The sequence below is a fragment of the Eurosta solidaginis genome, chromosome 3 (assembly GCF_040869045.1).
Source record: "Eurosta solidaginis isolate ZX-2024a chromosome 3, ASM4086904v1, whole genome shotgun sequence".
Classification (NCBI taxonomy): Eukaryota; Metazoa; Arthropoda; class Insecta; order Diptera; family Tephritidae; genus Eurosta; species Eurosta solidaginis.
Window position 1 is genome coordinate 281,189,269 of NC_090321.1, and position 27,729 is coordinate 281,216,997.

General features: G+C 36.2%; 2 protein-coding genes across 17 annotated transcripts in view; one reads left to right on the plus strand and one right to left on the minus strand.

Annotated features, from left to right (window-relative positions):
• Asap (ArfGAP domain of ASAP) overlaps nt 1–18,617 on the minus strand; it is a 109,890-nt gene extending 91,273 nt beyond the window's left edge. For 2 of the 14 annotated variants that reach the window (XM_067776709.1, XM_067776697.1), the window contains exons 1-2: nt 18,265–18,617; nt 13,639–13,889 (exon numbers count right to left, since the gene is read on the minus strand). In XM_067776709.1, coding sequence (XP_067632810.1) covers nt 13,639–13,770 — 132 coding nt within the window. In that variant the 5' untranslated portion in view covers nt 13,771–13,889; nt 18,265–18,617. The other 12 variants (XM_067776711.1, XM_067776710.1, XM_067776705.1 and 9 more) reach the window with 11 other exon arrangements.
• Nucleotides 1–26,502, plus strand: part of Nup50 (nuclear pore complex protein Nup50) — a 142,415-nt gene extending 115,913 nt beyond the window's left edge. The window contains exons 1-4 of one of the 3 annotated variants that reach the window (XM_067776716.1): nt 24,467–24,782; nt 24,838–25,758; nt 25,810–25,964; nt 26,022–26,502. In XM_067776716.1, the coding sequence (XP_067632817.1) occupies nt 24,572–24,782; nt 24,838–25,758; nt 25,810–25,964; nt 26,022–26,360 (1,626 nt within the window). In that variant the 5' untranslated portion in view covers nt 24,467–24,571 and the 3' untranslated portion in view covers nt 26,361–26,502. Of the gene's footprint in view, nt 1–24,466; nt 24,783–24,837; nt 25,965–26,021 lie in introns of those variants that run through there. The other 2 variants (XM_067776715.1, XM_067776714.1) reach the window with 2 other exon arrangements.
• Nucleotides 26,503–27,729: the final 1,227 nt, after the last annotated feature.

Consider the following 27,729-nt stretch of genomic DNA (forward strand, 5'->3'; position numbering starts at 1 on the left):
CCAAACCCACATAAAAATTTGTCGTCACAACAATTTTATGCATACATGCTACAGATAAGAGCAAACAATTTTGTATACTTGCAAAGATTTCGTGGACTATTTAATCAGTTTATCGTCGATATGTATGCTAAAATTGAAACCGAGGTTTACATACGGACTAATCAAAGACGGTTGCGTGCTGAGGAGTATGTGCACTTACGTGATGCTATGCAACAAGATGGAGGTACAGAAAATTTGGGCAGATTAGTAATACTTCCGTCCAGTTTTACGGGAGGTCCACGATACATGCACGAACGTACACAGGATGCTTTTTGCTACGTTAGAAAATATGGAAAGCCCGATCTCTTTATAACGATGACAACAAATCCGAAGTGGGCTGAAATTACACAGCAACTTTTGCCTAGTCAAAATGCATACGATCGGCACGACATAATAGCTATAGTGTTGCACTTAAAACTTAAAGCTCTAATACGCCTAATTACAAAGGAGAATCTGTTTGGGTCAGCTTTGTGCTTTATGTACAGCGTTGAGTGGCAAAAACGAGATCTACCACATGCACATGTACTTCTCTGGTTGGAAGACAAAATACGCCCTAACGATATTGATAATGTGATAATGTGAATTTCCAGACAGCAACACAGATGCCACACTATTTGACATAGTAAGAACACACATGGTGCATGGTCCTTGGGGAATATTAAATAGCAACTCTCTATGCATGCAAGACGGCCGATGCTCGAAAGATTATCCACGGGCACTTATAGAACACACCATAACGGGAGAGGATGGATATCCCTCTTATCGGCGACGGTCCCAGAAAAAGGTGGGTTTACTGCCACTTTAAGATTACGTGGTGAAGATATAATTTTGGACAATATATGGGTCGTACCATATTCACCTGTACTCTCCAAAACGTTTCAGGCCCACATCAACGTGGAAGTGTGCAGTAGTGTATCATCCATTAAATATATATGCAAGTATATAAATAAGGGCAGTGACCAGGCAACGTTTGCGTTAAGGAATGAGAATGACGAAATAACTAGATTTCAATCAGGGCGTTATATAAGCTCTTCAGAGGCCGTTTGGAGAATATTAAGCTTTCCCATTCATGAGCGATATCCCCCTGTAGTGCATTTGGAGGTTCATCTAGAAGGAGGGCAAAGGTTATACCTCAATTGCGAAAACGTGACAGATCGAGCAGAAAACCCGAGGCAAACCACTTTACTGGCATACTTTCGGCTTTGCGAAAGAGACAGGTTTGCGAGGACATTAATGTATGAGGAGGTTCCCTCTTATTACACGCATGATAAGCAAAGAGGTGTTTTTAACCGCAGGAAACGGGGCAGATCTGTAGATGGAGAGTCCAGCGTTTTTAAGGAACATGTCATTGGACGTGTATATATGGTTCATCCGAACAATGCCGAGTGTTTTTACTTGCGTTTGTTCTTGCATACAGTACGAGGACCTACTTCCTTTTCGGACCTTCGCACTTTTTTGGGAGTTGAATATCCCACTTTCCGCGATGCTTGCCGAGAACGCCACTTGCTTGACGATGACAAGCATTGGGATGATGCTATATCCGAAGCAAGCGTTAGTGATAGTCCAAGCCGGTTGCGATATTTGTTTTGCGTTTTAGTGGTATTTTGTTCTCTATCGAATCCTATGGCTCTGTGGGTAAAACACAAGTATAAGCTGTCAGAAGACTATCTCAGAAGCACGTGACGCCATATTGAAGGGGAAATTAACAACGTAATGCGGGACAGAGCAGTTAATCAATGCTTAATCGAACTTCAGAATACAGTTTTGTCAATGGGGGGAACTTACTATCCCAATACGTCTTACCCGAACCATCTATAGACGGTGAACGCATGAACAGGGAATACGCAAGCGAAATTTCGTATAATCCTACAGAACTTGCGGGCACTCTACGTAATGGCATTCAACGTTTAACGGATGAGCAAAGAGGAGTATTCGAACGCGTTTGTTATAGTGTCGATAATGAAGTAGGTGAGATTTTGTTTTTAGATGCCCTTGGTGGGACAGGAAAAACTTTCCTAACTAAAATTGTTTTGGCAAAGGTGCGAGCTCAAGGCAAAATAGCTCTGGCAGTGGCTTCATCTGGTATAGCTGCAACTTTTTTAGCTGGTGGTAAAACTGCCCATTCCATGTTCAAAATCCCCATACACTTAGATATCAATGAATATCCAATGTGCAATATAACAAGAAATTGCGAAAAAGCCAGCGTTATTCGTGACTGTGTGTTGGTAATATGTGATGAATGCACCATGGCGAGCCGTGGAAGCTGTGGACAGAACGCTGAGGGATATACGCCAAAATGACCAAGTTATGGGTGGTGTTACTTTTCTCTTTTGTGGAGATTTTCGGCAGATACTACCGGTCATACCACGCGGTACAAGAGCAGATGATATACGAGCGTGTTTGAAGAGCTCATATTTATGGTGTAACATGAAAAGAGTGAATTTATAATAAATGCGCAGAACTTCTCCGAAGCTTTGCTAAAGATTGGTAATGGTACATACTCCGAAGAAGAGGGCAAAATTACACTGCCCGATAATTTGTGCCGTACCGTAAATTCTTTGCAAGAACTAAGTTCTACTGTTTATAATGATCTAGGAGTCTGTCATGATAACTTTTGGCTTTGCGAGAGGGTGTCTTGACGCCACGAAATGACCAGGTTTTGAAAATCAATTCGTATATACTCAACGATATTCAGGGAGAGGAGGTCGAATACTTTTCAATCAACAGAGTTTTGGAGCAAGATGACTCAACAAATTTCCCTGTGGAGTTTTTAAATAGCCTTAGTGCACCTGGACTTCCATCCCATAAAATTATTTTGAAAATCAGCGCACCAATTATTCTGTTGCGTAACCTAAGCCCACCAAAATTGTACAATGGAACGAGGCTGAAAGTTGTCTCTCTAAAACAAAATATAATTTAAGCAGAAATTTTGACAGGCAGTGGCAAAGGAGAGAGAGTCTTTATACCACGTATCCCCCTTATACCAAACAACTTTCCCTTTAGATTTAAACGTGTTCAATTCCCGGTGAACCTTTGCTATGCTATGACAATCAACAAAGCACAAGGCCAGACGATGAGTGTTGTGGGCGTTGATCTGACTGTGAGTTGCTTTTCTCATGGCCAGCTTTACGTGGCGCTCCCACGTGTTAATGAAGCAGACAAATTAATTGTCTATGTTCCTAACACTTCCACATCAAACGTTGTTTATAAGGAAGCATTATAAAACAATTCTTTTTTTTAAATAAGCATTAAAAATGTTAAATTTTGTATTACAAGTTAACTCTCCACACATACACATACATTCACACTGAAGAGCTTGGAATAATTTTGTTTTATGTGTGATAAGTATGAAAGCATTCACTTTTATAACAATCATAATGCTATATATGCCTATGTATGCGCATAAGTTATTCTATAACAGTTTTATATAATTCGCCTTAATGTATGCAACAATTAAAAATTAGAAAGTCGTAAAAAGCTATCAAAATGAATTGTTTTAAAATTATTCACTCAACAAAAAAGTATTATTTTTTTCAACCTAATTTGTAAAAACTAACAATTTTAAAAATGTGTACGTAGTTTTTTTGTCAAACTCAACGATTTTGCAAGCGAAATAAACATGTATGTACCCATATATAAAAAAAAACTTTCTTTTATTCTCTGGTATATCAACAGGATCTGTAAGTATTTTCTGTTTTATATTTTGAATGTGTATATATATCCATATATGTATGTAAGTTACGGCTTACAACTTTTAACCGATTGAAGCAATATTCACTGATTTTATTTCATGCTTTAGCGGTAAGCTTAGACAAAAGAACTGAAAATAAGATATGGTAATAGAAATGTGGGGGAAGAGTGAAGAAAATACCGAAAATAGGTTGAGCGCGAGATAAGAAGAATGGGATCGCCAGAAAAAGGCACAGAGTAAAGTACGTGGGATGGACCAAGCAATAAAAGGGGAGGAGGGATAATGTGGGAAAATAAATATTGTTTTATATAAACGGAGCCTGCACACGGTTTCGTGGTTTAGGTTAGCAGAAATGTTTTAAAATTTGTTAAGTTAAAGACCCAAGATATCGATATTAAAAAAAAAATAAGGGCCACTTTAATATAAATACGCATCCCGAACAACGTCGGGTACCCTGCTAGTATTAAATAAAAGCGTTGACGCGTCAAATTTCTATTTATAGTCATAAGTGAGACAAACTGAACCTTATTCAGGTTATCCTAGGCCTCACATTTTTAGAAATTTCACGCGCCCAACGCTTTTATTTAATTTACTGATCAACGCCCTAGATTGATGAGGAGTGCGATGACTAGTTCCTAGGACGTACCCATTTATTTTCTAGCTTTTAGTATTATTAAAAGCGTTGGACGCGTCAAATTTCTATTCATAGTCATAAGTAAGACCAACTGAACCTTAATCAGGTTATGCTACGCCTCACATTTTTAGAAATTTCACGCGCCCAACGCTCTTATTTAATTGTCTTATCAATGCCCTAGCTTGGTAAGGAGTGTGATGACTAGTACCTAGGGTCTACCTAATTATTTTCTAGCTTTCAGTATTATTATTACTTCATGTAAGTATGGTTTTCAATAAAACCGTTTAACTAAACAAAATTTTTTAAATTATTTTATTTGAAATAACTTTTTAACAAAAGGTGGACAAACGAAAATTTTTCCTAGGCAACCGTTTTTTTAATTACTCGCACATGTTGTTGTTGTTGTAGCAGTGCTTCGCCCCATCCAATAGGTGTGACCGATCACAAATTGTCATCAGTACTCGCACATGTAGGTGCCAACTTCACAGAGCTCTATAGAACTATGGCCTTTTAAAATAATCTTTAATACCTTACATTTGATAGCCATGTCATAAAACACATTCCATGGTTACCCTAGGTTCATTTTCCTACATGGTGATTTTCCCTTTTATTTTTTCTCTATCTTTTATTTTCGCATTTGTAAAGTCAGCTGCGTGGTTATTTATTATTGCACATTGTGATAACGCTTTAGCTTGTCTTTTGTTTTCTTATACAGCTTCGTGTTCTGCTAGTCTAGTACATAAGGTTCGTTTGGTTGTTCCTAAATATATTTTGTTGCATTTTTCTTTGTTATTACCCTTGCATGCTATTTCATATACGACGCTACTTTGTTGTTGCTGGCCAATCGCACTTTTAATTTTAGTAAAGCACGTTCCTAACGTGCAATTAGATTTGTATGCCAGACATATATTAGGGTTTTTGATAATGCCATGAACGAAGTTTTCTGAGAGCCTGGGAACGTGTGTACCTTTGGGTTGGGAATGGTTCGCGATACTATTTATTTCTGTTAATTTTTGTTTTAATATATTGTATGCTAAGTGATCAGGGCAATTATTTTTCTTTACGGTTCTTTTAACTGTTTCAATATTTGTGCCATGAACTTTTGGATGGCTTAATGTTAATAATATGTGTATAAAATTTCTAGCCGTATTTACTTTATATTTAAATGGTTGTGAGGAAAGATAATTGATTAGGCGCTCAGAAGATGTTGGTTTCGAGTACCAGTTAAGTAATAATTTATTGCAGATTCTATGTATTCTGACGTCTAAAAATGGTATGTTTTAATTTTCCTCTATTTCCATAGTAAATTTTAGCCTTTCATGGTATTTGTTGAGTGTGCCTAAGATTAGTTTCGTGTTGTTGTAGCAGGACATTAGTTTCATGTCCTTTCTTTTAATAATTGCGAATATATCGTCCACGTACTTGTATGTGTACATTGTGTGTTGTTGCAGCTCTATCAATATTTTCCTCCATTACTAAGTCCACAATAGTTGGGGAGAGGGGATTTCCCAAGAGCTCTGTGTAGTTGGCACCTACATGTGCGAGTATGTAGGCACATATCTGTGGTCAAAAACAATAATTACCTTAGTCCTAGTCTTTTGCATGGGACTTATTCGATTTATGCTTATGACTACAAATATATTAACCAGGTGAGGCTTTGTCCTTCCCAACGACCCAAAGTGGTCAAGCAACGGTAGGGTGTGCTAATACTCTAACGTAGTGGGCAGACGCACTAGTCGGAAAACTGAAGCTACGTGATCATCTAAGTCAACTCTTAAATCATAATGCCGGGAAATTACAGTTTGGACTGAGCATATAACCATTAACATCTTTCAACTTAAAATCCGTCGAATTTGATTCTAAAATATCGTGTTGGTTTAACGCAGACTATTGAAATCAATGGGCATACGTTCTAAATACTTGCTCGTTTGACGCTATTATGAGATAGCCACCTATTACTACTGTAATTATGCAGCCTTCAAAAATTGCATAGACACAAAATCAGAAATGGTTATGTTCTCCTTTATCATAAAATATGCGAATTTTGATGTTTAAAATTGATAACGGATATCTAGATTGATATGGAAGTGCTTATCTAATTTTAAAAGAACTGTTTTCTGATGTGAAACATTTCGAAATTAAAAAAAGTGAGGAAAAATTTAAATATGCTGGACGTGGATGTCATGTCCATCATTGAGCTTTGGAACACATTTAAAAAAAATTTCGTCACAATTTAGAGAAAAGAATAGAAAAATGCAGAAAAAGTTCAACCCAAAAAATGGTTGATATAAACGAGGGTCCTTTCCTTTTCATTTATACGTACGTTTTTTAAACGGATTTATTTAGCTTGACTGTGTTGTAAACGAATTTTGTAATTAAAATTTAAGAAACTTCCCGCTAAGCTACAAGCTTGAAACTTGGAAGTACAAGTTCAGAACCCGATGACAATGCAATAATAAGAAGAAAACACTCCGATAGGTGGCGCATGGATCTAAATATTTCAAAAATCGTATTTGCGATCCGCTTTGGCTCACAGTTGGAACAAATATTCCATACAGTCCGGCAGAAGTGACATCAAAATATTTTGGAGTTCGAGGAGGGATAAGCATACGTGGCGCCGAGTAGAGTAATCTTTGGAAGGATTATGTATTGAGGACCTAGATTGTAACAAATTGTCAGGAAAGAGCCCTAGATTGATGAGGAGTGTGATGATTAGTACCTAGGACCTACCTATTTATTTATTTATTGTTACGGCATTTTAAGCCGTATTACTATTTATAAGTACATTTTAATAAAAATAGGATTTCTAAAATTTGGGCTGTCGGAATACATGATATTCCGATCAGCACGGGAACTTGCGGTCCCTACGGGCGAGTCCTGGAGTCATATTATTGGGAGGTTGGAAAGAACGTGTTCTCAATCCTGCCCTACTCCAAAACTTTTTTAGTATTATTATTACTTAATGTAAGTATTGTTTTCAATAAAAACGTTTAACCTAAAAATTTTTTTTATTATTTTATTTAACCGTAAAATAATCTAAATACCACAACCAAATTCTCCTTTTAGAAATAATAGAGGTTCAAAATATATTTTAGGAGGTACTGTTTTTACAGCTTATTGCAGAAGTTTCACGGGAATGTGGGTTGAAAAAACCGATATTGATAGCCAATTTGGAGTAAAGCAATAAACACAGAAATTTATTTATAAGTGAAAACTTAAAGATTTAGAAAATTGTCCAGAACCGAGAAAAGACACTTTGTGGATATCCACGTAACAATGTAATATTTCAGCCTTAAATCAAAGTTATGGCAAAGTATATTTTACCATTGATCTTTAGTGAAAGTTGTGTTGTGCTGCTAACTCCATTCAACAAAATTTTTAGGGTACATCAAAAAACTCAATTTTTTTTAAACTACACTCAAAGTTTTAAAATGTACATAAAATTTACGGTGTTATCAATTTTTATATCACAAAAGGTGGACAAACGAAATTTTTTCCTGGAAAAACGATGAGCAAACGACGGACATAGGATTTAGCTCAATAAAGCGAAAAAAAATTTTGGGGTTTTTCGAAAAAAAAAAAAAGTTATAACTGTTAAATCTTTCCTGGACAAACAAATGACATTTGGGTTTTTGTAAGGTAGAAAATGAAAATTTTTGCTGGACAAACATGGAAAAACGATGAGGAAACGACTGACGTACGATTTATCCCAATAAAGCGAAAAAAAATTGTGGGGTTTTTTAATCGAAAAAAAAAAATTTTTGTTGTAGCTTTTTAACAAAAGCTGGACAAACGGAAATTTGTCATGGCCAAACATGGACAAACGACGAACATACGATTTAGCGCAATAAAGCGAAAAAAAATGTTGGGGTTTTTCGAAAACAAAAAAAGTTATAACTGTTAAATCTTTCCTGGACAAACAAATGACATTTGGTTTTTTGTAAGGTGGAAAATGAAAATTTTTGCTGGACAAACATGGACAAACGATGAGCAAACGACTGACGTACGATTTAGCGCAATAAAGCGAAAAAAAATGTTTGGAGTTTTTTCGAAAAAAAAAAATATGTTTGTTATAACTTTTATAACAAGCATGGACAAACGAATGACATTTGGTTTTTTAATTACTCGCAAATGTAGGTACATAGGTGCCAACTTCGCAGAGCTTTTTGCTTGGCGAAATGAAGTTTCATGTGACAGTCAGACTGTCTAGATATTTTCGCACCTAAACATAATTACATGCAGATCGAACTTCGAAATGCATTACCCCCATCGTGGCATTTGTCATGATTTCAATAATCAGTGCAAAAACTTAGATGCCAGCGACCCGATTTTCAGAATTGAAAGTACCTGCTTACTACGTTAAATATGTAAGGTGTAACCCCCTATACCTCTGTGTGTGTTTTAGACTTTTTATATGAATGATTTAATAAGTATATAGTATATTTTTGTAATTAGTACTAATTAGTACTTGTATGTATTGTGTAATTTTTATTATATAATATTATTTTATTTTGTCTTGTTGTATTTGCTTATCTTGAGACAATTTAAGTAACTGTTAGGAGGTTAAAGTAGAGTTCGCTATAGGATAATATTGTGACGAATATTAGTATCACTAAGTGATACTCACATCACTAAGTGATACTCACATCACTAAGGTTATTAAATAAAGCCACAACAACAATAAAGCAAGTTGCCACTCCTATGTACGTAAACAAATCAATCATCATTTACTCACATACATACAAGGCAACGGAGAGATACACACAAACGCATGTAATCATCAGCCGAAATCGTACTCACATATACACACGCATATGGTTACAAACTACAAGTATACCTGTATATGGCTGGTAACCAAGCATGAAGTTCGAGAAATTACTAGACCTTAGTAGATAATATGCGAATAAAGCAACGAAGAGTGTAAAATCAGCTCAAACTGAGTAGTCGGTAATCAGTTTCGATTTAAGCTCGCTATTAGTTGCGAAGTGAAGTTTAGTTGTGAAGTACTCTCAAAGTAGTCTAATAAAGACCATTTTGTAATACAGAATATTATTATTACTATTATTTATTTATTATTACGGTGTTTTAAGCCTAAAACCTAGATTATTACGAATTATAAATACATTTACGGGAACTGGTGGCCCCAACGGGCAAATCTTGGAGTCATCTCATTGGGAGGTTGGAAGGACGTGTTCTCAATCCTGCCCTACTCCAAGACGTATTGTTACACAGTTTTATTATTTATGCTGTCGGAATGCATTTGATTCCGGTCAACCCAAAAGCTAGCAGCTCAGCAGAATGAGCCACTTATCGGACGGTTGGAAAGGACGTGTTTCCAATCCTCCCTGTACCAGCTTTTATGTAAACATAATTAATTATAATCAGACCAATTCTAAATATTCTCGCGGAATTTCGTTCTCGCGGATTTTTTTATTCCCGCGGAAAAATTCCTCCAATTCTTTTCTCCTAAGGATAATTGGGGAATAGGAATTTCGAATTTTCAAAGTCAGCTGTTTTGTCAATTGAAATTTCGTTGCGCATTTCTTATTTTGTTTAAAAAATTGTAAAGTTTAATTATTGTTACCAATTTTTTTGAAATTAAGAAATAAGGTATAAACAATGCACATTATTGCATTTCATCTGGTATTCACTGAAATGAGTAATGAATTGGTGCCGCAGCAACATCAACAGCGGAGCATAAGCAGAAGAGCGGCGGGATAACACAAATCCGCCAGAGTTGCCTGCATTCATTCTGCAAAGCAATTTTCTGGCGGCCAAGTCGAGTTCAGTTCGCCTTTCGCCATATGCCAAAATCTATTTAAGCCTTCTTAAAAAATCCTTGCGCAATTTCTGGATGGCTGCATCAAATATGCGAAGAGCTCTTCCGTTGCTTATGATATATTTTTCGACTTAAAGAATATTTTGGTTGTTGTATTAACAGTGAGAATATTATGGTAGAATGTAAATAGATATTTTAGCACAAATTTGTAGAAAGAAGTGTTCTTTCTTAAAATAACCTATTTCCTTTAACTGTTTTGATGCATTCCCTTTAATTTAACTAGTGAAAAAACTCCTATGAAATGGCAGAGATATCTCCCTCTCCCTCACATTCATAATACCTACTTTTCTCCCATAACCGGTTTCCGCTTTTTCGAACATTGTTCAGAATAGGAGGAAAGGGAGAAGTGAAAAAACTCACAAGGAATTTTTATTTAGAATACGAGGAATGAGAGAAGGGAAGAAACTCGCACGGAATTTTCGTTTAGAATTGGGCTGAATATATTATTTTTGTAGGAATATACGTGATTCACATAAACACTCCAACTGTTTGTCTGGGACGATATTTTCAGGAACTCTTTCCCAATTTGATTGCAAGCGATATATGTATTTGAACTGATGCATAAGGTTCCTCTGTGTCTATTTGGATTGTCATGTACGCTCAAGGATCAGTAACATGAAATACAGATATAAAATATTTTATCTTATTGGAAGGGTTTTGCAATATTCTAATAAACTTTTTTTGAAGGTGTTTAAGTTTTCACAATTTTCAACATGATTAGGTAGTTCATTAAAACATTTCAGGCCTTTGTAAAATATATTTTGCTGTCCATTTCTGTTTTGAAAAGAGGTAATCTAAAATTATTATTTTCCCTGATTATGTAAGAGTAGGTTTCATTCACATAAACAAGTTTTTCACTTAGGTAGGCTGGTAATTTACCATGCTTGATATAAAATACAAATTTCATACTATGGTAAAATATCAACTGTTTCACTCTCAACCAGTTTGGTGCATCAATCATACTCTTTATGGAAGTGTCGTTCTTCACGTTCAATATAAATCTCATAGCTTTGTTTTGCAAAATTTGTAACCTGTCTACTTGCGTTTCATTGGCAATAAAGAATATTGTAAGACAATATAAGAAGTGCGGTTCTATGATGGATCTATAAACTTTCAACTTATATTTCTTATTAATAAGTTTACATGATCTCTTCCAAAATCAAATTTTTTTGCCCATTTTGGCAACAATATAATCAATATGATCCGTAAACCTCAGTTTATTGTCAATCAGGATCCGTAAGTACTAAAATATTTTGACATTCCCAATGGTCGTATTCATTATTTTTAGATCTAAATTGAGTGATTCTTTATTGGTCGTCCTAGATAAAACCATGAACTTAATTTTGTTAACGTTAAGCTTGAGAATATTGGAGTGTTTTATTCAACAGTTTAGCGATACGAACGTTAGCAGAAGGTTGCAAATAAGCAGGACTTCCCCTATATATGTACATAAGAATTCCAACAGCTATTCTAACAGGACATTGTAGTTTCAAAAGCCATATGTAGAAATTGGGCAAACAATCGAACAACACACGTCGTTTTTATGATCGATCAGCTGAGACGGCGGAACATATCCTCTTGGAATGCGACGCAATCTCAAGATGTAGGGCTAAGTAATTTGGCTTACCATGACCAGAGCATTCTAACATTCAATCGCTCAAGCCAAGAGAACCACTAGGCTTCATCAAGGAAGTCGGTTTGGATGAGTTCATGTGAAGGAGCTGATGGCACAATAGCAAATTGTCGCAGTGCAATCCTCAATAAATTATCTATCTATCTCTTGTTGTAGTCACAAAGACACTATCCGATATTTACATATATATTATTATAAGTATACTAGGAGGTTTGCCACGCACGCTACGATCGCCAACCGCCACCCTTTTTCGACTTCTTCACCTTTCTCACCTTTACTCTTCGCCCTTACTGCAACGCTATTTCAGCCCTTTCCCTCATATTTCCTATTTCTCATTTATTTTTCTTTCACTCTTACTCTAACTGGCACTCTTATTTTTACTGTTACTCTTACTATTTACTATCTTACTCTTTTCCTTGCTCTTACCTTTACTCTTTCTCTTACCCTTCACCTTAGCCTATTATTCTTAGTCTTAGTCTTACTCTTACACTTATTCTTACTTTTACTCTTACTTAAAAAAAAAACAGTACATACTACAGCATAAATTCGTCATTTCGGGGACGTGGGAAAAACATGAAGCCTTTCTTGAAAGTTTTTTGGCAGAGTGAATCAGTCATAATATTGAAATTGAACTAATTAGTAAATGAAAATAAAATCAGCCAAAGTGCTATAACTGCATTCCGTATAAAATAAGTGCGTCAATCTGCGAACGCTAATTTAGAATACGTCGACATTGAAATGATAAATCTTTGTTAGTACACAAGTTGAGTAGTCATGGATGTAAACCTAATTGAAGAAAAAACCTGTTTTTTGCATTAATATGGCAAAACCGTCATTTCGGAAACGCGTCATTTCGAGAACGCTCCCGGAATGATGAGCTTCATAAAACAACGATTAAAAGGATTTCAGCATCTTTTGATTTCGAGGAGTGTTATCGATGTTGTGGTCCTTTTCCGGATATAGTTCGGTACGTTCCGTTAACAAGCACCATTAAGGTGCTAGCCGTACCAACTCGGGAACGATTTAATAAGACCACATATGCATATACAGAAGCTAAAATATTAAAAAAAATCGGATTCATATTTCGAACCTGTAAACATGTGAGCAAATATTATAAAGTAATGGTATATAGATCCATTATAGAACCTCACTTCATATATTGCCCTACAATTTTATTCACATTAGCGGATTCGAATATCTCAAAACTCCAGGTGAAGCAAAATAAAGCAATGCGGTTTATCCTTAAGAAACGTTACGATACACCAATACATGAAATGCTTGAGGGCCTAAATTGGCTAAGTGTTAAACAAATCATCGTATAATATACTTTAAAATTTATACATAACATTAAAATAGGAAATCAGCCGAAAAATCTAAACGACCGACTGATATACAACAACGAGGTTCACGATTACCAAACAAGAAACAGAAACAACTCTCGCCTGCCGGCAGTACGATCGGAGTTCGACAAGAAAAATATATACTACGAAGAACTGAGAGAATACAACGATCTTCCAGTTGAAATAAAACAACGCCAAAACATCAATAAATTTAAGAAATTATTGTATAATTATTGCAAAGAACTACCTTTTAGATAATGATCTCATAGTTATACAAATAAATTAGGTCTACAAGACTGTATAAAATTAAATAAATAAAATAAAATAAACATGAAGCTTCTAGGCCATCCCCCACCCCCTTCGAAAAAAAAGCAGATACCCACATTCTTTATTAGGGCGGCAGTATGGTATATTGTTGTTTTGTTTTTGAACACTTAGATTACTTAAATTAAACTCACTTACCTCTTCTAATATGCCAATGGTCTGACGACAGTCTGGCATTCTGGATGCAAATGTTGACGTCGTTGGAGAATTATAATCATCGCGAGTCTCCTCCACAAACTCAGCAATACCAATTAATGCTGCCGGCGGCATAATTATTCAATTCAGTTACTAGTTTATTCGAAACAAAATTTACAATTTATTTTTTCGAACTGGACGTAGGCAACTTTTTTTGTTAGTGTAGAAAATAGTTCTACATTCACACTCGTCTTCTAGTAGTAAAATTAAAACAATTTAAACAAAACACCGCACACATCACATATTAAAAATTCTTTTATATCAGTGTTTCGCTATCTTTTAATTGAACTTCAATGACACTAGCACTTTCAATCGGGTTGGATCATTGGTATGAGAGGCGTTACAACGAAAACAGAAAATTTTAGCACAAGAGCGGCCTGCTAATTCATGTATAAGTAGTTAGCAGGATTTCAAAAAAGTGTCATGAGAGACACCTAAATTGGAGCGCTTACACTCCTTATGAGCTTATTTAAGAGCCGGAAATGAGTGTATTTTCCTTCTTACAATGGTTTTTTGCGCTTTAGGCATTAGTAATAGGGTAGCAAATTGGGAGGCCTTGTTGGAAAGAACTTTATTTGGAATGGAACCACTTAAAGTGGGACATTTGGGTATTTAAGTCGCCTGTTACAAGCATCCCTGCCGCGGGTATATTCTAGACCCACTAACCCGCTGGAGTGTTACTATATGATCATATTTCTGGGGTTCAATTTATCACATATTTCGGACTCCTAGAATGTTTGAGGGATTAGAAAATGCATGTATTGAAGATATGTTATTTCGGTGTCTGTCAGATATAGAATCGGTCAAATCGAAAAACTAGAACTTTGAGGTATTAACTCCAATAGTAGATGTATTTTTTATTTATTTATTTATTTATTTATCAGTCTACAAATTAAACAATTATACAGACCAAATATACCGACACTTAAATCTCAGATGTAATACACGATATAAACAACATAAGCAGTCATCAATTTTAAAGTAATATTTAAACAGTATTGAATTAAACGCTTGACAATTTCAATTAAAAACTTAGAAGTAAGCAAAAGATAAAATGTTGAAAATGTGTTAAAATGTACTCATGAAGGAGCTAGTAAATAATAATTTATGAAATTGACAATAAAGCAAATTAATAGTAGATAAAATATATACAGAATAGAATTTATACAGAGTAAATTTGATTGCATACATAAAAAAAATAATGATCACAACGCTATTTTGCAAACAAGTTTCAAGTAACTGGTACTTCAAATTTGAAACAGAGGGTTGAACAGTATATCACGGTTTAGCGTTCTTTGCTTCATTTCGAATTACAAATTTAAAGTAGTTAAAAGATATTTTTTAATACCAAGAAACGAGTCGCAGACTTCTAAATTTTTACAGTGTTTATTAAAATCACGACATAAACAGTGAAGTGGTTCGTGCATTTCATAATTCGACCTGCATGTAGCACAAAAATTGATTGAAAATGTCTAGATGGCCTAATAGGAACGTTAAACTTAATTTCACCAAGCAAAAATGGACTATTTATTGACCCTCTTATTAATTTAACAATAAATAAGACACCCAGCATCTCCCTGCGGCTCTGCAATGTAGGTAGCTGTATTAGATTTAACCGGCTGCAATAGGGGGGAAGATTTTTAGAAGGATCCCATGGTGTTTTAAAGGGAAAAGCAAAAAATGTTTCTGGACCGATTCCAGCTTGTCAGAATGAACCTGATAACGCGGATTCCAAATTATTGAAGCATATTCCAAAGTAGGTCTGACCAATGTGGTAAAAAGAGTTTTTGTAACGTATGGGTCATTAAATTCTTTAGACCAACGTTTAACGAAAGCCAAAGTACCTTTCGCGCTATTCACGCAAGATTCAATATGAAGTTTAAAATCGAGTTTTGGGTCCATTGTAACGCCTAAATCAATAAAATTAGTAACTTGCTTGATTACATAGTCGCCAATAACATAATCATGGGATTGGAAGGACTTCCTTGTAAAACACATGAACTTACATTTAGGTAGGTTTAGTGACATGGCGTTTACATTACACCAGTCACCAAGACTATTCAGATCAGCCTGAAGACATGCCCTATCCACGGGTGAGCGGATAGGCATTACAAGTTTGACATCATCAGCGTACATCAACTGCTTACAGCTCTTCAAAACACTAGGAAGGTCATTAATGAACAACAGGAACAAAACCGGACCAAGATGGCTGCCTTGGGGAACACCAGAAGTTTTCTTTCCCTCACATAAGAAGAAACCCAAGATAGAAGCAAAGGAGGAAACCCTAACCGATCAAGTTTGAATAAAAGTATAGAATGAGAAATTTTATCAAATGCCTTACTAAAATCAGTATAAATAACATCAACTTCACAATTGTCTTAAAACTTTTGGATACAAAGGTTGTAAACTCGAGCAAGTTGGACACCGTTGATTTACCCTTGCAAAAGCCGTGTTCTGAAAAGTCAATTAATGAAGATACTCTAAAAGCAATCTGTTTTGTGATAATCAATTCAAATAGCTTAGGAATAGTGTTGAGTTGGCTATTCCTCTATAATTTATAACCCACGTTCTGCTTCCATTTTTATGCAGTGGTATAATGAATGATTCTTTCCACTTCTTGGGAAATACCCCTTGCTTCAGGGACGCATTAAACAAACAGGTTAGATGTCGATATAAATATCGAGCACAAGATTTCAGCACTACCGACGGAATATGATCCGGACCACTAGATTAAGAAATTTTTAGATTTTCCAGATGAGTTAAACATCATCAGTACATATATATGGGACTGCCTGGGAATCCAGCAAGTGATTACGTTGGTTACCTGCTTGAAACAATAGGCGTCGTGGGAAAAAGATAAAGGGTTTAAATTCTAAACATTCTGTTCATCCACAGTATTTACCATTACGTTCTGTATACAGAAATACAATTTTTAATTGTCACTTTCGGAATCGTGGGCATGTGCCCAAAGGGCGTCTTTTAACACCTCTCTTAAAAGACGCATTTCGGCCTTTAAGTTTAGAATCTTAAGACGTAGGTCAAAACGCTACTTTAAAGTTCTATAGACAGATTTTAATACAAATTAGGTAGTGCACCGTCATTTAAAACATTACCCTTTTTTCATTCCAAACTTATAATACAAACACCATTCAACAATTCGAAGTTTACATAAACCACAACTCATTTAGGGCAACCGAGTACATGTGTGACTATTTTGATAACATGTATTACCATTTCTGTATTAAAACAATTAAATATGTAGCACATAAATTAATATTGATTAAAGGTAGTAGTCCAGTTTACGGTACCCACCCTAAAGTTGGGCCAAGATTTTCGAGAGAGGTATCAAAAGACGCGTATTAATCTCGAGAACAATAATTCGAAGGCGGAAAAGAAAAATTTTATCTCTGTCCGGAGATATTTGCAGTTGAAGTTGCGACTTTCATGTGGTTGTTGTTGTTTTGTTTTTACCCACAAAAAAAGTGTGCATCACCGTGGCGGTAACCACGGTTGTACCACACACCCGGACTTGGCATGGCGTAACCCAGGGTTATTTTTTATAAGCGCGGCCGAAGGCCGCCAACGTAGAAAGGTTGTCTGCGTCTGGGTCTTTTTTCGGTTTTTCGTTATTATCTTTTGAGCGGGTAAAAAAAGTTAACTTTCGCTTAACGCTTTCGGATTCTTGATCTAGACGTGGGTAATAGTCTAGTTGAGGGGTCGACTGCTAATACGCTACCAAGAATATCGAGATAGGTGTCAAACGACGCGTCTTGACATCAGTATTAATAATCCGGAGGCGAAAAATAAAAATTTTAACACGTTCAAAAGATATTAACAAAAAACCGAAAAAAGACCAGCGGGTACCTCCGAAACCGGGGGTCGATAGTATTTTTGCGCAGAACACCTTTCTGCGTTGGCAGCCTTCGGCCGCGATTATAAAAAATAACCCTGGGCTACGCCATGCCAAGTCCGGGTGTGTGGTATAACCGTGGCACAATTTTTTTGGGGGTACAAACACAACAACAACCACAACAACAACCACATGGAAATCGCCAACTTCAAATGCAAATATCTCCGGACAGAGATAAAATTTTTCTTTTCCGCCATCGGATTATTCTTCTCGAGATTAATACGCGTCGTTTGACACCTCTCTCGATATTTTTGGTAGCGTATTAGCAGTCGACCCCTCAACTAGACTATTACCTAAACGTGAATACGCGTCTTTTGATACCTCACTCGAAAATTTTGGCCCAAATTTCGGTGGGTACCGTAAACTGCACTATTACCTTTTTCACTTTTTAAAATCATCCTTTCAGCACAAATTTGCCACACATAAAATGAAGAATAGAGAAAATCGAAGAGCGCCGCAGTAGTTAACACCCATTTTCACTCGTACTCCTTTTCCCAACAATTGATATACATTTGTACTTATATATAAAATAGACGAATGTTTTGCGTTTCAGAAATGTGAAGCGAATATGTACATATAGATATATATATTTTAGAAATATGGTTAATCTGGCGTCAGCACCACTCGAACCTTCAAAATTTTAATCATTTGCACCGTACCGTTTTTGTAATTTGTTTGCTAATTGCAAACTTTTGCACTTTAATTTCCTTTTATTTATCTGCTGCATTTGTAAACGTCGACAGACAAATTCTATGCACTTTTTAGTCCGCACGACTCTTGCGATGTGATTTAGGATCCAGATACTTTACCAGTGCCTGCACTGAAGTGTTTTCCATGACTAATATTTTCAAATATTCAAATAGTTAAACTTTTTCACTGTGTATACTTATTAAAAAATTCACTGTTTTCTTGATTTTCAAATGATATTTGCATAGTTTCCCCTGTAATTTTCGAGTTATTCAACCACTAATGAACGCAATAAAGCCAAATTATCATCAAAGAGGAATCTCCAACTAAGGATGTGTTCTTCAACGTCTAGTACTAACCGATAAGAAAAGCATTATTGCCAAGCCAGTTTATTTGTAAACAGTGTTAGAAGTGTGTTCTAAACTAAAAGTTCATGCACATTATATGACGCGACATGCAGCGACACGTTCCGACAAAATGTTCTTTGCATGTATTCTTATGGAACAATGCACATCTAGAGACATTCGTACGACACGACACGACCCGACACGACCCGCACGACCGTGTCGTGTCGTGTCGTTCCACTGTCGCTTGGTGTGGATTAACTCGCGGCACTTCTACGACATGTCAAACCATTTTCAAATAGTTTACAAACATGTCACTGATGCCCAAAATGGCCTGGACTTATTGAAATGGTATAAAATACCTTATAATTTAATTAAAATATTATTTTACAAATTTATTGAAACACGTGTTTACACAAAGAAAAAAATTATTTTTGTCGGAACGTGACGCATCACTGTCGCTTAGTGTGCATTGCCAAATTTTGTCGGAACGTGTCGTGCCGGTGTCGGTACATGTCGCGTCGTATAATGTGCATGAACCTTCAAGCATCGAGCTGTAACCTTGAAATACATACGTACGTAGCCCGGAACGTAGAAATCAAAACAAATTTGTTTTTTTCCGTAAGAACGTGTCAGCTGATCGCTCTCTCACTAGACAGAGTTGCCTAGTAAACTTTTGTGCGCTAATTTTTGACCGTTTGCAGTTTTATGCAAAAACATTTAATTATGGTTTGAAAAATTTTGGAAATAATTCGAAATAGTTATGTAAAAGTGCAGATTATATATATGTAATATATTTATACTTACTTGATATTAATTCCAGCCTTTATAACATCAAAAATTAAAATAGAAAGCATGCATTCAAACAGGTCGGTGGCAACATTTTTTTCGTTGCTACTACGGGCATAAATTTCGCTCAAATGTGTGTACGTACGGCATACGTATACGTACGTTACACACGTCGGTGGGTAACTACAGCTTAAATTTTAGATGCCGATTTTTTTTAAGAAAATATTCTACCTCTAGAGTGCAATCTCTAATTGAAAATACGAAACAAAAGGGAAACATGTAAATTTGACAGCTAGTGATCTACGGCTGAATTCTGTAATTCAGTCTCATCTCAAGTCTCTAAATTCGAGATTTTCCTTTAGAGACAATTTTTGTGACTTGAGATGATTTCGGTATTCAGTAAACGAAAGTCACAAAAACAATTCACCATATCAACGAAATTCACCAAACTGACAATTTACTCATACATTGAACGAATGATATAGCATTGCATTTTGTCAACATATCGTTGGGTGGTATTCTGGCTGAGCTTGCTAAACGCCGTTCACAATTTTTATAGAAAATCCCAAAGTGTGTAGGTTCGGATCTCAGCGGCGACACATAGAGTTCGATGTTTTTTTTAGGTATTTTCTTTTTTTTTAATTTCTTCTATGCTTATTTTAATTTGAGGAATAAAACAATATATTTAAAACGTTTTTCGCAAATAATTTGCATACTTTTTCTGAAATTTTCACGTTTGTGACCTGGCCCGGCCCAGCTCACAAATTAGTGATTGCTTTTGTGGGGCTGGAGACGCGAGACAGCTTACAGAATGGCAAATTGTCTCAAAAGTGATTTTCACCCCAAATAGTATCTAATAGTGACTAGAGACGGCTTACTGAATTCAGCTGCTAGTTCCTAGGCCACAAATCACACAAAAAGATTGCGCATGTAAACATTAGATCAGCTGTTTTTTATGGGGAATTCAGACGTCATTTTTTTTTTTTGTTGTTTTTTTCTCTCTTTCTTTCATTCGTTCAAGCAGTCAACTGTGACGTAGATGCGCAGAACGAAACAATTTTGAACTCGTGAATGCAATCTGGGTAGGTGATTTGTGTTCCTAGGGATGGTATATACGCGAACAGCTAGATTATCTATTATGGATTTAAGGTTCATGCACATTATACGACGCGACCTGTAGCGACACGTTCCGACAAAATATTCGCGGCATTTTTGCCTAAAGGTGCGTGCACACTAAGCGACGCGACACATAGCGACACGTTCCACAAAATATTCGCGGCATTTTTCTAATTGCCAACTTGGTCGTGTCGTGTCGTCCGACTGTCGCTTTTCAATTTTACATTGAAATATTTTTGACAGCGTACTCTACCGCTACGTAACGGCCGCTATTTAGCGGCACCGCTTTCGAGGAAACCAAACCTTAATACTCGCTGAAACGAAGTTATTCAGAAAAAATTGCATTGCAATGTTTTCCGAAATAACAAAAGTAATAAGTGGCTATACTCGCTACGTATTGGGTTTGACAGTCTCAGTGAATACGTAGTGACTACGTAAGAGGTCAAACGCTAATAGGTAAGAAGTTATAAAATACGAATTCTGGGTGAATGTGAATGTGAGCGAATGCGACGCAAACATTCACGGTGACATACATAATACGGGCCTAAAATTGATAAACAAACTTTCACTTCCACTTATAATTTTAATTCTTATTAGTGATGGAACGATATTTCGCTTTGGTGATTGCATCGCCGCAAATGAAAAATCGTTAATAGTGATGCTATTGCAATCCAAATATATCAGTGATTGGCGATTTTCTTTCATTCGATTCTTGTGAATGACAATCACCTCTGTCAGCATTTCGCCAATAGCGATATTTAAATTTATAAAACAAAATTTTGTAAAAATATTTTGTGGTACACATACAATGAAAAACTCAAAAAATTTAAAAGAAAGTACCTACGTTATCGTCCGCAAAAATTAGTTAATGAAACATGTTCCATATATTGTATAATGCATATTTTGCGTTTATATACCTAATTCTTTATGTATATGTTCTAGGGCACGAAGATGTTGATCATCAATGGGAGAATTTGAAACAAAAGAGGAGCTGCTGCGTAAAGAGCTGCGTTACCGAGGTAAAGCAGACTCTTTACGAATTTCCTAGGGAAGAAAATGAGCGGCATAGGTGGGCTCAGGCTTGCAAAGTCAATGCTTCTTTCGATGTAATGTATATATAACAGAGACATTTTAAACAGGAATATGTTAGTAGGAAAAAAATTCTTCCTAGGGGATTCCCTTGTCTTTGTTTAGATGACGATTCAAAAGTTCGCTCTCCTTGTGATGGCTCCGTTTTGGAGTTTCCCCCAGTCGAGAAGACTTATGAAGTCGTTACATTGAAGCTCTTTCTGATGATAGCGTTGATGACTCAGATCCCGCAGTTCGCGATAAGTGATATCATCCGAGCTTTTTTGGCATGAACTCGGAGGATAATAATATAGAAGAAAAAAACGGACAACATCGAGTTGCTCATGCTACTCGAATATTAATGAAAAAAGATAGGTTGCAAGAGCAAAAAATTAATATGCTTATTAAAAAAATTAGGGACCTTAAAAAAGAAAATAAAGAATTGCGACAACGGTCAATAGTTGCTAATCGAAAAGCCAGCAAAGAGGCTATTATTTTCGTCAAAATGATAGTCAATGCAGGGAAGAAAAAATACTTTGCCAAAACTTAAACTTGTTGTCTTCTAAAACTTTTAATTTCATGCGCGAAGATTTGGGTTTCGCTTTGCCATCAACAACGTCCCTTTTAAGATGGCAACCCATAAGATATGTTGCACCGGGCTTTAATGTGAACATCTGTGATAATTTGATAAACACAGTTAAAAACTTTAATGAAGTAGAACGCCTTTGTTGTATAAATTTTGATGAAATGACAATAAAACCAAATCTTGCATATAATAGGTCGCATGATTTAGTAGATGGCTTTGAAGATCTTGGAGAAGGCAATCGTGAATTGTGAATTGCAAACAAGTGTTCCTTATTCATGATAAAAGGAATCGCTTCAAATTGGAATTATATTTTGTCATACTATGTTGCGGAACGTACCATGCCTTACGAAAACTTCAAGACAATAGTATTGGAAAATATATCCAAATTGAAAGAAATCGGCCTTAAAGTCAAAGCAATGGTTTGTGATCAGGGCTCTGTAAATAGACGTGTGTATGATGATCTTGCGATTACTGAACACAAACATGCATGAAGGGGAAACAATTTACGGACTCTGGGACTATTTCCATCTACTTGGCAGCCAGTGTACATTATTCTGACATTCAAAACTCATACGCACTGTTGCAGAATGACTTTTTTGTTTTCATGGCGTTTGATGAATATTTTCTCACTGACATAAGACTTTTACATTCAGCGCTCATTCAGCAACACAATGTACACAATAATTTACAGAATCGCATGAAAATTTAAAGTGTAAATTGTGTGTGCAAATGAGTTTTCAATGAGTGTACATTTTTCAGTTTTTCACAGTTACGGAATTGACCCCCAGCTCTGGCTCTCGATCAAATCTCATTGGAACGAATGAATACATAACAAAGTATTATTCTTGTATAGTGAGAACGTTTATAACAGTGCTTGGCGAAATTTTTTATGCGAAATAAACTTCAATTGCGAAGTCTGAAGTTCCTTTATATTTTATATTTGGTTGATTGTGGCGATGTTACTGGAATGTATAAAGCTGAGTTATTCTTACACCTATAGACGTTTTAATGGTGCGTTAACCTAAAAATCGTGAAAATTTCATAAAAAAGATGAAAACGCAAAAAATTACAAACATATTCCACAAAAAATAAGTATCTTATTCATAACGTATCCAAAACAATGAAGAAAATATAAAAAAAGGTATTAAATTCACCAACTCAAATATTTTTAGGTTATGGATATGGCGAGAAACCAAAAATCAGTTGATTGTCTATGGTGTTAGCGTTATGGTATGGCACCATTAATCGATTACATTCCTTTCCATAAGGTAGGTTCGATCAGCTGATTTATCTGGTTATGGCTTTATGGTTATAAGTCACCATTAATTCGCCCTTTACGCTTAAACTTTATATGGGCTGCTAAGCGTTAACATTTAAATACACCTCTGAAATTGCTGCGCATAAAATTAGTACTACTAAATTTCAATACGCATTATACTCAGATGTAACTGAAATATGGGCCTATGTTTCACCTCTACACTAATTCTATATATCACCTCTTAAAATGGTGCGTGTCCACAATTCATCGCAACTGATTCAGCTATATGATATACACTATGACCCTCAGAGTGTTGTGTCTCCGCTTTTCGGTACACCCTGTGCTGTAGCAAGTTATTTAACCACTGCCGCTAGATGGGTCTAAGCGAGGATAAGAGTTTTTTGACGCGCAAACGTGAACGTATACGCGTATAAAAAAACACGGGTTAAGATTACGATGAATCCATCTATTTTAAGCTGCAGACATTGGTGTTTTATCGGTAACCGTATCGGTAACCTTATAACAGCTGATTCGACCAACCTTATGAGAATCAATGCAATCGATTATTGGTGCCGTTAAGGTCGTAACCGTATCGTAGCCAACCAATTGGTTTTCGGTTGACCGTCGTAACGATAAACATCAGATTACGTTAGGGATACGACTACAGCGATACTACAAACGGCACCAATGACTACAGAATTGTGAATGTAACAAAGTGTGATATCTTATCTGTCAACTGCCTGACAGGATGTTCTATATGGCTACTTTTTAGCGTTTTGACAGCGTGTTCAATATAGCGGCGCATATCTTCAGCGGGTGATAGAAAGAGATACAGAATGAGACAGCGATAGTCAATTACAAATTAGGTTATCCAATTACTTTGGAATTTTGACGTTTATGCAGAAGATATCACACTTAGTTTCATTCACAATGGACTACTGCTTTAAAAACTTCATTGTGGCTCGGCCATTTCCGATAATAACCATACTCGAGGAACTCAACGATATTGACAGTTTCCCACCACTATATTGTGACTGTCAAGCGGCTATCTTATTTTCACAATCCTTGGAGAAAAATTTATTTTTATTGTATATTAATTTATTTATAGTTTGTAGAAAATGTCTGCGAAAAGGCAAGCAACAACAAACTTAAACCATGAGAATTGGGACCAGGAAGAAGAACCTGAAGTGCGTGGAACTTTTCGAAAAGCGTCAGAGGATGAGCTTAAGAATCGTGTTATTAAAAAAGCGCGTAGAAAAGCTGCTGACAATACTAGTGCGGATGTTACTGAAGAAGGCGCTCCAAAAAGTGTGTTCAGTGGTTTTTCCGGTAAGGATATTCTCTATTAGAAACAAAATTAAAAAAAGTTTTATTATTAAACTAGGTTTCGATAAACCGGCAAGTTCAGCGCCGACGTCCTCGCCTTTTTCATTTTTATCAAAAATATCGGCGCCAGCGGATAGCAATAATGTAACAACCCCAGCAACATTTTCCTTTAGTTCCGCCAATAAAGATCCAGTGGATAGCAACAATACAAAAAACAACGCAACATTTTCTTTTAGGGGAGCAGCTAATGCTCCGGTGGATAGTAGTAATTCAAAAAATACTGCCAGCTTTTCCCTTGGTTCTGCCGCAAAAACTCCTGTAGACAACAATACTGCAACTTTTTCTTTCGGTGCTAAGGGAAAAGCAGCTATGGATGGCAATATTACAAATAATGCGGCAACCTTTTCCTTTGGCGACGGCAATAAAGCTCCTGTGTCATCTGAAATAAAGAACGTGTCCCCCGAAAAAGAAATATCTCCAAAAGTTGGTTCATTTGTGAGCGAAGCAAAATCAACAAGCTACCAAAGCAAAATAAAAAGTTTAAACCAAGCTGTAACAGAGTGGATTAAGACGCATGTTGATAAAAATCCATTATGTATTCTCTCCCCAATTTTCAAGGACTATGAAAAATATATAACTGAAATAGAAGAGGAAGAAATGAAGATAAAAAATGTACCCAATAATAATTTTTCGTATGATAACCAAATACCTTCTTCATCAGCGACTACATTTAAACTGTGGTCATCACCTAAACTTAATACCACCAGCACAAGCGGTGCTGCTCCAACTCTTTCATTTGGTTCAAAAACATCCCCCGCTGTGTCTGCTCCTTCCAATATGTTTACTAGTGGCTCTAAGCCGTCTACCGAAACAACAAAAACTAGCACATTTAATTTTGGGATTAAATCGACCGAAAACAACAATAGAGACAAAGACCAAAAAACGTCTCAAGGATTTAGTTTTGGACTCAAAAGCGATGGTAAGACTTCTTCAAGTATGTCCACATCTTTCACATTTGGTACACCGACAGCAACCAATGGGGAGCCCGCTGAGAAGACGACACCGTTTAGTTTCGCACCGGGATCTGCACCATTTTCTTTTGGTAATATCAAGCCACCAGCTCCTTCAACTACTGATAGTGTGGATGACGAGGAGGATCAGCCACCTAAAGTAGAGTTTAAACAGGTTCTTAATCCACAATTTCTCTGTAATATATTTAATTGAATTATTTTATCATAATAGGTAGTCGAGGATGATGCCGTATATTCGAAAAAATGCAAAGTATTTGTTAAGAAAGATGGGGCCTTTGCTGAACGGGGTGTTGGTACATTGTACTTAAAGCCTGTCAAAGACTCTGAAAAGATGCAGTTGTTAGTGCGTGCCGATACAAATTTGGGTAATATTTTGGTAAACTTAATTTTAAGTGAAGGTATACCAACACAACGAATGGGTAAAAACAACGTGATGATGGTGTGTCTACCAACTCCTGATGTGGAAAAGGTTGCTTCGATGTTATTGCGTGTAAAAACTGCTGAGGAAGCTGATGAACTTTTAGCGGAATTGGAAAAACATAAGAAATGACGGAACTAGTTTCATTACTTTTACATCATTAGAAAAACATTCTTGGTCTACTTTTAATCTGGCAATGCAACGTTATAGGGATTTTACCAATAAACAGATATGAAATATAAATAAAGTAGGTTGATGATTACTATACTACAAATTGTATAATCAGCAAGGAGAGAGTAGGATGCAATTACCCAGTTCGAATTTAACAACTAAAGGTATCAGCAAAAAACCTGACAGTAAAAATCTACTTTTAAACTCGCTGAAATACTTTTGAATACTTAACACAGCAAGCAGAAAATGAAAAATCCAAATCAAAGAAGAATAAATGAGCTGCCCTCAAAAGTGGAAGTTTAATATCTACATATCCGCACACCCTTTTCACGTAGCCTCCATAGCTTCCTACGTAGACGACTGCACAATAAAAGCATGGGCCCGGACTTTTCTATAGATGAGCTGTACTTCAAAATAAATAGTTAAATTTCTTGTTTCTCCAGTTTTTGTTGTTGTTGTACCAGTGCTTCGCCCCATTCAATAGGCGCGACCACTCACATATTGTCACCAATATCCTGTAACAGGAGTCAAGGAAACTTGCGGTTTCAACAGGGGTGGGCCAGAGTGAGGGGTCGTAGAGGCGTTGGTTCCACTTTACGTTTGAAAAGATGGTTGGTGTCATGTGGGGACACGTTGCAAGCAGGACATACATTGTGTATTCTGTTGTTGCTTAGTGATAGACACTCCTCGAAAGTTTTGGGGAGTGTTATCGAGGTTGATGGTCCTTTGCTCGTTATAGATCCGGTATATTCCGGTAACAAGCACCCCACCCCTCCAGTTGCATGGAACTTTGGTCGCCAGTGCATCGGCTGCTAAAGTAACAGGGTTTACCACGGGTAGGTGAGGTTGACAATCGGACTATACCTGGCTTAAATGTTCGACGAACGTTTTTGGATATCACTGAGGACCTTTTTGTGTTTTTCTTCTACATACGGCTGTGTTCTCAGGTGCCGCATTTCCTCGTAATGCTTGTGGAAATGACCTCTTTAACCCCTGGGAGGCGGACCTCTTCAATCAGATTAGATTAGATTATTTATTTATTACGGCCAGAAGCCTAATTCGTAAATTTGAAAATATTACAGTTTTTTATCTTATAGCTAAGGTTTTACAATATTCATATAATTTTGTTTTAAATACTGTTATTTGGTTGCAACTTTTTATATCCATAGGCAGTTCATTGTAACTTTTCAGACCCTTGTAGAAAATGTTCTGTTGATCAATTTCAGTTCTAAAAAACGGCAATTTGAAATTATGTTTGCTCCTCGTATTTATGTTGTGAGTTTGCTCAACTAATGCTATATTTTTATTTAAATACTCAGGTACATTTCCA